This window comes from Diabrotica virgifera, chromosome 9, assembly GCF_917563875.1.
Source record: "Diabrotica virgifera virgifera chromosome 9, PGI_DIABVI_V3a".
Classification (NCBI taxonomy): domain Eukaryota; kingdom Metazoa; phylum Arthropoda; class Insecta; order Coleoptera; family Chrysomelidae; genus Diabrotica; species Diabrotica virgifera.
The window spans coordinates 204,278,459-204,291,898 of NC_065451.1; the positions used below are offsets into that span (position 1 = coordinate 204,278,459).

The following is a 13,440-nucleotide window of genomic DNA, read 5'->3' on the forward strand; positions in this document are numbered from 1 at the left end:
GCAGGGAGTAGGCTAACAAGTGTGTAGGATGTTGTTTGCTCAACAGGTTTTCCTGGCTTAGAGATTAGTATACTTTGGGCTACCTTCCACAAAAACTGAAAGTACCCCATCCTTAAAACAGCATAATATATTTGTGTCAAATACCTCAGTCACTTATACGAATAGAATTTTAGCACTAATTAAGTCGTATCCTGCATATTATTTTGGATTTAACATATGTACGGAGTTTGTGACATTGTTAAGGATAGTATTTCGAGTTCCAGTTGATATGGGGTTTTCAGAAATGCTTTTCCTTTATCTTCAATGTTGGAAGTTATTTTCAGCGGAATATGGTTGGAAGACTTTTAAGCGCTCGGAAAAATGATTGGCTTTGTCCTCGTTACTTTTTGCCAAGTGACCATCTGGAGTATGAATAGAAGGTTTTTTTTTAAATTAAGGCTTTTTTAATTATCTAATACTTTTGAATCAGTCATTAAGTCCATTTCATGAGCATTTTTCAGTGCGTCACAAATGATAGCAAAAAAGGTAAGTCCGTGATAATACACATTTATAACATTTATTCTAACATGACATTTTAGTTAAATCTAACAGTTGTCACATTTTATTTGCAATTTGGCATAAAAACAAATCAATTGTGTTTATTGCATTTATAAAATGGTATTTTCTTTGATTTGTATAGTCTTATAAATTGTACAGATTATATTCGTAGATATATTATATATTTCGTAAATATTTTTTTTTCGATTATAGCGCCATCTATCGACAACTAGAATAAATGTATCTAATCACAGACGTGCATTTTTTCTGTCACATACAATTTAATGCGTTAGAAAGAAATCGAATAACTGTGACGCACTGAAAGATGCTCATGAGAAAAAGAATACTCCTGTATATGCAATGATGTATGTTATATCGGTTACTGTCACAGATGACATAGCGTAACACTGTTGCCGATATAAAGTATAGCTACGTCCAGCTCATTTGAAAGACTGAAAGAAGAAGGAATAAATTTCTCGTAAAAATAAGCCGATTCTCATAATTCATGTATTTCAACTTAAGTACAGTATATAAAGTTTATATTTTATAAATAGTAAAAAAAAGCAAATACATAATTCTACATACTAAACAACAATAACACATAATATACAATTTATGTACAATATACAAAGAGATAAATGAAAAATGACACAAAAGGACGAAATAAAACAATGCCCTACTGGAAATATTTATAAAATTTGGGGCCCGTCACGTTGGGGCCCCCGTTCATCTGTACACACTCGTTTTTATGCGTGAACGCCTTGAACACCTCATTTACGTCGGTGTTATCCATGCTCAAGTTGGCGAACTCCTCGTTTATGTGCCTCTGCAGCTCTTCCTCGCTCATGCCGTTCTCAAACGTTTCAAACTGGACATTTTCTTTCAAGACGCCATTGTGGTGTTCTGTGGAGACGTTTTCCGTCATGTACACGGGCTTGTTGAAGTTGATTTGGTTGGTAGGACTGTCGTACCAGCTGAAGGTGGGAGATTCGCAGGACGAGGGCGTGGAACGCTCGAATATGTTTTTGTCTAATACTTTGGAACCTTTTTGGTTCGTGGTGTGCAGGAGATACTTGAATTTTTCCGCGGCTTCGGGACCTGTGGTTTCTCTAAGATAGTTATACCTACAAACAGAAATTACACTTCGTTATAAACAGAAAATATGATGTAGACTTGAGTTCAATACAGGATCTCTCGCTTTTACGATATTCAGTTCCCTATTGGAGACAACCAAATCCAAAAATACATTTCTCTCATTTAATACAGAATCACATTGATAAAAATTTTAAATAATCAAGTGTTTGAGCAACATGCACAGCTGGGTCTCCTCCTGGACACATTGAACCAATACACCATACTCATGATTAGACCATAATGCGTTTGGTTAAATTGTAGTCAGCAAATATACAGGGTGATTGATTAGTGGGGTAAAGCTCAATCGATCCGCTATAGTAATAGATGGCAATAAAACTTAATAACAAAAGTTTTAGCCACCTTTGAGCTTCACATTACAAAATTAGTTAGAATGTTACAGGGTGTTCGATAACCTAGTGGCAGACCAAACTTGTGTTTTTTTAAATGGAACACCTTGTATTTTATTTTATATTTGACATCTCCTTAACTGCCCCATCACAAAAATATAAAGGTTTGTTATGTTATACAGGGTATTTACAAAGTTATAACCATTTTTATATGAAAATCGTATTAAGTTCAACTCCCTGTATAAACAAAAATAAGCAAAACAGCAATGGTTTATTAATGCCAGATTTTTTTAAGTATTGTCAAAATTTTCAAGAATGATTGATATTGCTAATTTTCTTTATATCAAATACAGGGTGAGTCAAAACGCAAGTACATTATTTTCTCAGTAATTTTAAATGGAACACCCTATATTTTATATCACTATTGAAAAGTACCAATACCGTAATTTAGTTTTTTGATAACATTCCCTATGTCTAAATTTATTAGTTTTCGAGATATGTATTTTCATTTTTCAATGGACCAGTAGCGTGGCTACCCAAATCACCAGAATTTAATAAATTGGACTGATTTTTTTGGGGTACGTTAATAATGAAGTTTATAAAATACCTCCAACAACAATTACAATTTACAAATGCTTCGTAGAGTAAGTATCAATGATTGTTTTTAGGCGTGCATAAATGTTTTAAGAGGTAATTTTGAACACTTTATGTAATTGAATATTAAAAATATTTTATTAAAAGTAGCTTCTAATTTTTTCAAACATGTTTTTTTGCAAAATGTATTACTGATAAATTATGTTTCGTTCTTTATTTGTTACATTGTTACATTTACATACAAAAGTAGTGTTTAATTGTCTTCACAAAATGTTGTATTTTGTGTTTGTGTGTTTTTTTTTGTAAAATTTATTACTAATTTGCTTTCTTTATTTGTTACATTTACATAAAAAAGTAGTTTTTAATTGTTTCAAAAATGTTGCATGTTGTGGTTGTGTTTTTTTTTTGTAAAATGTATTACAGTAGAGCGTCGATAATCCGAACCCTGGTAATCCGAACGATCGCTAATCCGAACGCAAAAAAATATAAAATAAAAAAATATGATCGCGGACCGAATTTTTGGATTTAATATGACACTATGGACAAAATATAACCGATTTTTGTTTTGTTTATGCAGAAATACATACAATATATTTGTTTATTATGCAGGTGTTTTATTCCTTGTAACTAAAACGTATGTACATATGTACTATGTTTATGAGCTTTGTATGTATTTTGAACATATCGATAATCCGAACTACCCCTGTACCAATTAGTTCGGATTATCGACGCTCTACTGTACTAAGAAAATATTTTTATTTCTTTATTTGCTACATTGTTACATTGATTACCGGATTGATAATCAGTAATCGTCAATTGTCAATTCAGTCATGGCTTACTTAAAATTTAGATAAATTTAGACACCTAAAATAATTTGCTCTGAAAAATGAAAATATCTCGAAATCTAATAAATTTGGACATAGGGAATGTTATATAAAAATTAAAGTACGGCAATGTTACTTTTCAATAATGATATAAAATACAGGGTGTTCCATTTAACATTGCTGAGAAAATAATGAACTTGCGTTTTGACTCACCCTGTATTTGATATAAAGAAAATTAACAATGTCAATAATTCTTGAAAATTTTGACAATAAATAAAAAAATATGGCATTAATAAACCATTGCTGTTGTGCTTATTTTTATTTATACAGGGAGTTGAACTTGTTACGATTTTCATACAAAATTTTTACTTTGTAAATACCCTGTATAACATAACAAACCTTTATATTTTTGTGATGGAGAAGTTAAGAGGATTTCGAATATAAAATAAAATATAGGGTGTTCCATTTAAAAAAACATAAGTTTGGTCTGCCACTGTGTTATCGAACAACCTGTAACATTTTAACTAATTTTGTAATGTGAAGCTCAAAGGTGGCTAAAATTTTTGTTATTAACTTTTATTGCTATCTATTACTATAGCGGATCTATTGAGCTTTACCCCACTAACCAATCACCCTGTATGTATATTAACTGAGGGAAACAACAGAATAATATTTTAAACGGAGTGGCATTGTTGGATATAAGACTCACGAGGCATTTGACCCGGCATTGCTACTCAAGCGAGTCTTTGCGCTTTTTTCAACTCCGTTGCCTTTTACCGCTTTATTTTGTTTCACGAAACCAGTGCAGCATAAGTAACTGTAGGTCTGACAATCATTATACAGGGTGTTAGTAAATAAGTATCAAAAACAAAAAAAAAGGGGCAATTCTACATGAAAAAATAATAGCAGTTTACTCTATAAACGTGTGTCCACAAATGCTTCGTTTCCAAGATACGGGATGTTGAATTATTTTTTTCAAACTGCTAATTTTTTATTGCTCTAAGACCTTTTAAGCTATGAAAATTAAATTTGGTGGGTTTCAAGAGGTAGTTGTTGTGCATTTTTTGGCAACCCAATCACAATTTTATATTCACCAGTGGTGCGCCTACGGGTAATGGTCTGAATTTTTCTTAATACATTATCAAGAACTCTCCAATATAATAATGCCAAACTAGAACAATAACAAAATATTTCTAAAAAGATTTTAACTGTGCAAGGCTACAACAAATGTTCAAAATTACCTCCTTTAAAGGTGGCAGAGTAATTTTATATTCAACCTTAGGGTTGCATCTAGTTAAAATCTTGTTAGTAATATTTTCTGTTATTGTTCTACTTTGGTATTATTATATTGGAGAGTTCTTGATAATGTATTAAGATCTAATCTTTTTAGTAATATTTTCTGTTATTGTTCTACTTTGGTATTATTATATTGGAGAGTTCTTGATAATGTATTAAGAAATGAAAAATACGCTCGCAGATGTTTTATTGTTTCGCATAAAAACGGTGCACCATAGGAAAAAAATACAACGGTGCACTATAGGAAAAAAATACAAGAAAGGTTCTTTTTCATAAATTAAACGTGGAATACAAAAATAATTTTTAATTTGAAATATCTCAGTGGCGTACCATTTTTTTCTTTAAAAAAATTCAGACCATTACCCGTAGGCGCGCCAATGATGAATATAAAATTGTTATTTGTTTGCTAAAAAATGCGCAATAACTACCTCTTGAAACCCACCAAATGTAATTTTCATATCTCAACCGGTCTTAGAGCAATAAAAAAATTGGCAGTTTGAAATAAAAATTACAATACCCTGTATCTCGGAAACAAAGCATTTGCGGACATACATTTATAGAGCAAACTGCCATTATTTTTTCATGTAGAATTATCCCTTAAAGTTTTTCATACTTATTTACTAACACCCTGTATGTGACCAATAGATCATTTTAGGTGTCAGACTCTTGCCCTTCTTTTTCCTATTGCTATACATACACGCAGCTGAACCATGGACTCTCAAAAAAATTGATAAAAGTATGATCGAAGCCTTCGAAATGTGGGTTTACAGCCCTTGTTGGTTTTGTGGCGATATTTACGAGGTGAGCACAAACCAAAGATCAGGACAACGAAGATCAGGAGTGACTGATGCAGTAGAGAGAATAGCAACACACAGAGCCCAAGAGATGATGCCTCCCGAAGCAGAGGTCCTCTACCAACACGTTGGACTGACGATCTAAAACGTTGCCATAAGAATTTGATGCAAGAGGCACAAGAAACAAATGGAAATTTTGATGGAGATCTATTTCCAGCAGTTGATAAGCGAATATTGAATGATGCAGAAAACTTCTGGGAGACGTTAACAAAACACGTTACATATCAGTACTTACCATCGCTCCTGTAGACTTGGAGGCTGCAGCAACATATCCGCCAGCGACATATTCTGCGGCAACAAATTGATGCAATCATTCAGAACATTGGCTTCGGGAAAATGAACGTTGTTCATGAACTGTATCAATTTATTACTCCCAGCCTGCGAGGAGTTCCCATGCGGCTTACTCGGACTCTGAACAGGAATACTCTGCGCTCCTTGGGGAACGGGTACAGCCTTTGGTAAAGAAGTCACCACTTGCTGACGTGGTGGAACCACCAAGGAAGGATTGACGATCGGGATGGGTTGAGTGAAGCCGTTCGTCAGGGTAGGAGGAATGAGGTTGAAGAGGAAAGGACGAGGTTGCTGGGGAGGGTATAGGAGTTGGGGAAAAAATCTCAGGTCTTGGATAGGGAATGGTGAGATAACTGCGGGAGGAATTTGCGATACTAGGGTAGTGGGTGGTGGCGGGGGTGGGACTACTTCTTTGGGAAGACTAGCTTCGACTTTGGCCACGCTCGGTACCATGCCTAATTCTTTGTATTTCCTAGGAATGAATTCGGGCGCTAGAGGGTTGAGGGTGTAGATCTTTTTCAACTCGATGCCGTCCAGTTGTAACTAAAAATATTGATAAAATATTTATTAATACGCAAGAGTATTGAATTCACAATGGTGAAGGGGTAGTCTTAACACATTATGTCCAGAGCTATGCATATTAAAATGTATAATCTCGTCTACTATAAATATTTTTGGTTTTTCATTTCTTTTGACTTACTGTAGTAATTCCTGCTTGAAAGAATCCTGGGGAAGTAAAATATGTTCATTCGTTAACTATTATTTTATTTTATGTATTACTCAGGAATTTGTTGGTTCATCATCATCAGGGCTTTTCATTCCAGGTGGAATGTTTGCCGCTCTTACTTAGAGCTATCTGATTCGCTTATTGCGGTGAATCACTCCGCATTCCACTTGTATGTTGTCAAAGTTTGTTGTATCACTTGGCTTTCGTTACAATTTTCTTCCACTCATTTCGATATGTGCATAATTCCCTCTAGTTTCTCACTTTCAGGATTTTGATATCTCTCATGACCTGGTCCTCCCATCTCTCTCTGGGTCTTCCCCTTGGTCTTTCAGTTTCTGGTTTCCATCTGGTGATCTTCTTAATCAGTAGGTCGTTTTTCCTTCTCTCTATGTGTCCCAGCCATCTCAGCCTCTGTGATTTAATAAATCGAACTATATCTGCTCCCTTCATTATGTCTCTTAGTTCATGGTTCATTCTTCTTCTCATTTCTCCGTTATCCATTCTTTTGTTGGTTATTTATTTAAACTTTTCGAATGGTATGGAGCATTATCGAAAACTATAACATTTCGTTCATGTAAACTTGGAAGTAGCATTTCACAAACATCTCCGTATTCATGTTATCGTTAATGCTATGTCGTCAGCATACACCACAAGTTGCGACGTCGATGTTATAATTGCACCTTTTATTTCTGTAGCTCTTATTGTTCTTTATATGGCAACATTAAATAGTGACGTTGATATAGAGTCCCCTTGTCATACTCCACTTGCTATTTCTATTGAATAAATATTGTTATATAATTTTTATGGGAAAAATTTAGAAAATTAATTTATGTCAAAGACCAAGAGATCATAGATTTTCATCGCCCTGTATATGGCCAAAAATTGTAAATAGTATTAGTTAGTCATAAGCAGTGTTTCGTGGAAAGTGAAAATCGTTCAGTATCAATGATTCTATGAACGGACTTGGAGAATTAATACGGTCGGATTAGAAAGTACATGTACAGTACAACCTGCCATATCCGGACGGTTCTGCCGCCCGCATCTACCGAAATCTACCGTGAAAGGCAGTCCTGTTGTTGGATAACGCACCCTCTCATCCCGACCCAAAAGAACTAAAAGTATAAGTTTATATATAAAGTGTCTTTTTTGCCCCCAAATGTGACATCCCTCTGTAAGCCTATAGATCAAGGTATTATAGAATCTATAAAACGTGTCTATCGACGAAAGTTATTAACGGCGTTGATTACTGAAATGTATGAAGGAGAAAACATTTCAGAGACTATAAAAGAAGTGGTTTTGATATCCGTATTTTTTCATATCCGGATCGGTCTGTCGCCACATTGATCCGGATATGGCAGGTTTTACTGTATTCGCTTTGAAGTGAACAATAGGACGTTTATAATATCGGGTTTTTATAGCATGTAGAAACACAAAAGACCACGAGATCATAGATTTTCATCGCCCTGTATATGGCCAAAAATTGTAAATAGTATTAGTTAGTCATAAGCAGTGTTTCGTAGAAAGTGAAAATCGTTCAGTATTAATGATTCTATGAACGGACTTATATAATTAATACGGTCGGATTAGAAAGTACATGTATTAGCTTTGAAGTGAACAATAGGACGTTTATAAATGTTTCTTAGAAGGAAAGACACAATTGACACAATTGTTGAGTTTTAGAACATCTGGTTTTTATAGCATGTAGAAACACAAAAGTAATTTTGGTATCTCCTGGAATTTGACGAAACGGAAAAGTTTCATACAAAAATAATTTGTTCTTAAGAAATGAAAGTAGGGATGTAACGTGTAGAGAGGATGTTTTGTGATTGGCGAGAGAGACGGATGGGGGAGAATAGCGTGTTGGAGTCTGAGTTTGAGGAAAAAAAAGTTTGACTGTGTAATGAAGATCTAGAGAGAGCAGTCTAGTTTTTGAAAAGTAAGAAGTCTGTGTAAAGTGGTGAAGTTGGCGGCCGTGTAAGCAGAATCGTGTTGAAACGAAATCGTTGGTCGAGTTGAGAAGTTAAATCTCCTTGTCTCCGAAGAGATTCCTGTTTCTGTCTGGAACGAGTAGCCGGTTGGTATCAATTTGCATAAGATATCGAGCAGAGAGAAAACTGAGGAGAGATTTCGACCGAGTGCTGTTGCTTGTTTGTGAAGCAGTTTGGACGAGAAGGATCGTCGCAGCATCCGAGGAGCACGTGTGGTAGAAACGAACACAATCCAAGAGAAGAAGTAAAAAAGAGAAAAAAGGTTAGTCAGATTATATCTGAAAAGGGGAGAGTTGTTTTATATCACCTACCATATTTGTTTAATTTTTTATTGAACAATTCTACAGCATCAGTAAAGTCATTCATAAATTCAAAGAAGAAATAAGTAATCTATTCAAAAGGTGAAAAGTAAATTTTGTTTTTTTTTTTATATAATAGTAAGAACAGTCTAACGAAGTATTTAAATGAAAATTTTGTTAAAAAAAGGAGATAGTAGAATTAAAGATTAATTTATTAGATAAGAAATAGTTGCAACAAAATTGAGTTTTAGCATACATTTAAATCTTATATTTATGGTATATTGGATAAATAAATAATATTTATAGAATTTATATGACATTAAGTATATTTATTTTCCCTGTTCTGTCCTGGATGAAGTAAGCAACTAGAGATACTAGAAGCCACAAACTAAAGGTAATACATTAATATAATTTAGCCCTGATAATAAATTTTATTGGAAAGTTTTATTTAATTTTTGTTTTGTTTCCATAAGTAATAATTAATTAATTAATCGAAATAAGAATATGCTGATCAATCTCATAACAGAGAGAAAATACAGAAAATAACAATATATTTACACTAAATGTAAGTAACAAAATAGAGCAAATCTTACCTTCAATTGAGTCCAAGTAATTCCAAACAAGCTATTGCTATCGTTACAGATCTGAATAAACCTCTCCCACACTTTACTGCATCTCCCTAAGGAACAAAGAGCAATGGGATCACCTACAACAGCCACCAAGCTCTGTGCTCGCGTGATAGCAGTATTCAACAACTTAGAATTCGAGAGAAAGCCATAGTCGACCTCAGTACGACTTATGTCGTTGGTGCAAGTCTTTCGGGTACGCACAGTCGAGAGGATAATGGCTCGAAACTGCTTTCCTTGGACGTTAAGCACTCTTTCCACACACACGTTGTCCACTCTGCGTTTTCTCAGTTCAGATCTGATTCGGAATACTTGGTCGGCGTATGGAGTGACCACTCCTATGGACTGATCGGTGTAAGAGCCCCATTCTGGGGGCCAGTTTCGCTTCAGTTCTGATACGCGTTCCACTACTTCGTACACTTCGGAGTTGTTGTAGAATGCTGTTGAGTTCTTGTCTTGGATATCTTCTCCGCGCGTGGTGAAGAATGTTAACGGGTAGTATTTACTATGGCATGGCTGAAAAATTAAAAAGAAGATTAATATTCAATTTCAATTTAAAAATAAAACAAAGTTAAAAATAACTATAACAATGAAGGAACAAAGGTAAAAGTATTAGTAACAGCAACAAAGGAGATAACTGAAAAAAATTGGATAAAAAGGAAGAAGATAAGGACCGTTAAAGTATTACGTAACGCAGGTTGAGGAGGGGGGGTCAAAAATCTTCAAAAATCGCGTTACGTAATACTTGAACGCTCCCATATCTAAAGTAACCAAAACCTATCCTACAGAACCCTGAAGACGATAAGAACTTTAACAAATATTATTTACATGCATTGTTTTGATTTCGTAAATTAGGTGACATTGTTTCTGCAATGTAGGCCACTCGTTTTAAAAACAACGGAGTCAGCAATTATGTACTATTAGTAATTCACGGTCACATTCAAGAATGAAAACATAACAGACAATTTTGATTTATTTATAGATACGTTGAAAGTAAAGAAATCATTATTCATCATTCATTATTTAGACATCAATGTAGTTAGAATATAGACTTTGTCCACCAACTAGTTACTAGCGTATATAGTGATTAAGTAAACATAGTATGAGTATTTAGTGTATTCCTGATATCCACCCCTAGCAGAGGGACGTTCATCCCCCTTAAGAAAACCTATTTTATTATGCTGGGCCTTATTTTTTAATTACATTGAACGTAAAAAAGTTGAATTCTGGAATTGATGACATTTTGCCTATCTTATACGCTGTAACCCTTTATTTAGTAATATAGAATTAACCCCTTAATGTACGCGCTCGACTCTGACACGAGCGACCATTAAATTTTAATCTTTCAATTTTTCAAGCACTTGCGAAGTTGGTATTTGTATAAAAGCGTATAAATATCTAAATAGCGGTAATATCTTTTCTACATTTCTTCTTCTTCTTTTACATCTATACCTTTTCGAAGTTATACTTCTTTAGGCACGAGGGTAAAATTTTACATTCCCTGGCGCATGCGCACACCGACATTAATCGCTCAAACGTTATACGGGATCTGATTGGGTGTTAAAATCATCTGTCAATAATTGTTCAATATGGAGATTATAGATAAACAAAAATGTGTATATTAGTTTTTATTGTTATGATGGCAGAGAAAAAAGCAAGTTTATAACTGTAGTGACTTTTTAAATAGTTTTTAAAAGCGACAGGTACGTAATAATTATTGTAAATGTTTCAGAGTCCTAATAAACAATTACATAGGTACCTACCTATTTGGAGATTTAAAATGAACCTACCAAAATAGTATATGTAATGCTTTGATTTTACATACTTTGATTACCATCAAAATTTCTACCAATATTCACCTAATATATTGTTATTCCACAAAATATTCCTTTAATTCCACAAAAATCAAATTAATTTGATTAAAAAAACCATACAGAAGTAAAAACTTCTTTTGTATATTGGTATAAAAAGTTTTATTAAAAAACATAAAAGTCCTCCAAAAGGATTTGCAAAACGCTTTCAATCTGAATCAGATCATCCTCAGTGCCTAGAACGAAGTATTTCCACGTTAAAATGAATGCAAAAGGTTAAAATTGTGACTAGGTTAAAGAAAAATGTGGCAATACTTACGTTCTGCTTCGTTCTGCTTAACCTTTTGCATTCATTTTAACGTGGAAATACTTCGTTATAGGCACTGAGGATGATCTGATTCAGATTGAAAACGTTTTGCAAATCCTTTTGGAGGACTTTTATGTTTTTTAATAAAACTTTTTATACCAATACACAAAAGAAGTTTTTACTTCCGTATGGTTTTTTAACTATGGTATACAGCCAGCTACGGGGACTTTCCCATTGATTTTGTTTTAATTTGATTAAATTCATATAAGTCATAAACAACTGTCAAAAACTTTATGGTGTAAAGTAAACGTTCAGTTGGTGTATATTCCCACAAGACAGATACGCGAATTTGGCGCAGTGGGAAAGCGCTTTGATTTTCGAACGAAGGGAAGTGGGTTCAATCCCAATGCAAGTTACTATTTTTTTATAAATTTTATGATTGTAATTATATTATTAAATAATTTTTTTCAGAAAATACGTATTTAGTTAAAATTCTTGGCAACAATTATTGTTCAGAAATCATTTCTTTGTGGTATTTTTCAACGTGTTTGTGTGTGTTTTATTCTTTTATTTTTTTTTTTAATTTTTGGTATTGTTTTAATGAACATTTTTGGAAAGTAGTAAGCATTAAAATTAGTTTAATATTTAAATTAAATATAAATAAACTATTAAAAGTATATTGATTTCGTTGAAATCATATAATAGAAGTATAACTTCTTACGTGCGTATAAAGTACACACATTCTTTTTTTCTATTGCCAAGACTGTGTTATCATTGTAAAATGATATTTATTTATCTAACTACAGTAGGAACTATTGACAATTGATACATTGAATTTGTTGAATTGTTAAAAATCTGTTTTTATTCGAAGCGTTGTGTACTAAACAGCGGTACATAGATACCTTTTTTATTGCCCAGCCAGTGTTAAGACATTGTAAAATGAGATTTATTTTCCGAATCATTGACAATCGATACGAATTGAATTTCGTAGAATTTTCAGTATTTTGCTTTTATACAAAGCGTTAGTCCATTTGAAGCAGTCTGAAGTGAATCGTGTTTTTTTATTCTTAGAACTATTTTATGTCTTATATATATAGAGATTGTATATAGATTATTTGTACATATTATGAAGAAAATTATTAAGTCGCCTCATCCCCAGGTAAAATAAAGGTGCTACGCCACTGAAAGTACTTTTTCTGGAATTTAATTATACATAAACACAACATTTTCACTTAAAAAAAATCGATCATTTTTTGACCGAAACTTCAAAATTAATGTGTACATTAAAGGGTTAACACAGAGAATAGAATGCTCTAAAAGTTTTAACTTACCTGTTTACTGCTTGAGATCAACTTCTGGTCATAAAACGATTCAGAAGTAAATTGTATAATACTTTCGTGTGCCCTGTAGTTTTCGCATAGCAAAATCTTGCAAGGAAAGTGACTGGGGTAGTGATCGTACAATCGTTCGAGTAGAGATATATGGAGATTCCTTTCTTTGGCAAACGTCGAGAATATATCCGGTCCCAATTGCATATGATCACCAGCAAGAACAATCCTTGTGCTAAAAATAACATTAATAAATATCTGGAGGAAAACGAAATAATTACAATGAAAATTTTACACAAAGTGTGATATAATTGTACGGATCGGACGCTCACTTACGCAGTGTTGCCAAGTCAATTCGGATTTTAGAGTTATGCCTCAGAATAAGAAACATTGAGAAGATAAACTCTTACAGAATTTATAACTACGAGCATCTGGCTGGCGCAGACAGCTTCCATCGTTCTTTAAGAGCATAAAGTA

The 13,440-nt window shown here is 33.5% G+C and overlaps 1 protein-coding gene across 1 annotated transcript in view; it reads right to left on the reverse strand.

Moving 5' to 3' along the window:
- Nucleotides 1–1,030: 1,030 nt before the first annotated feature.
- The window catches only part of LOC114329787 (probable helicase with zinc finger domain), a 52,021-nt gene continuing 39,611 nt past the window's right edge, over nucleotides 1,031–13,440 (reverse strand). Inside the window, exons 9-12 of the mRNA XM_028279002.2 lie at nucleotides 12,967–13,198; nucleotides 9,485–10,033; nucleotides 5,822–6,420; nucleotides 1,031–1,661 (exon numbers count right to left, since the gene is read on the reverse strand). Coding sequence (XP_028134803.1) covers nucleotides 1,214–1,661; nucleotides 5,822–6,420; nucleotides 9,485–10,033; nucleotides 12,967–13,198 — 1,828 coding nt within the window. The 3' untranslated portion in view covers nucleotides 1,031–1,213. The remainder of the gene's footprint in view (nucleotides 1,662–5,821; nucleotides 6,421–9,484; nucleotides 10,034–12,966; nucleotides 13,199–13,440) is intronic.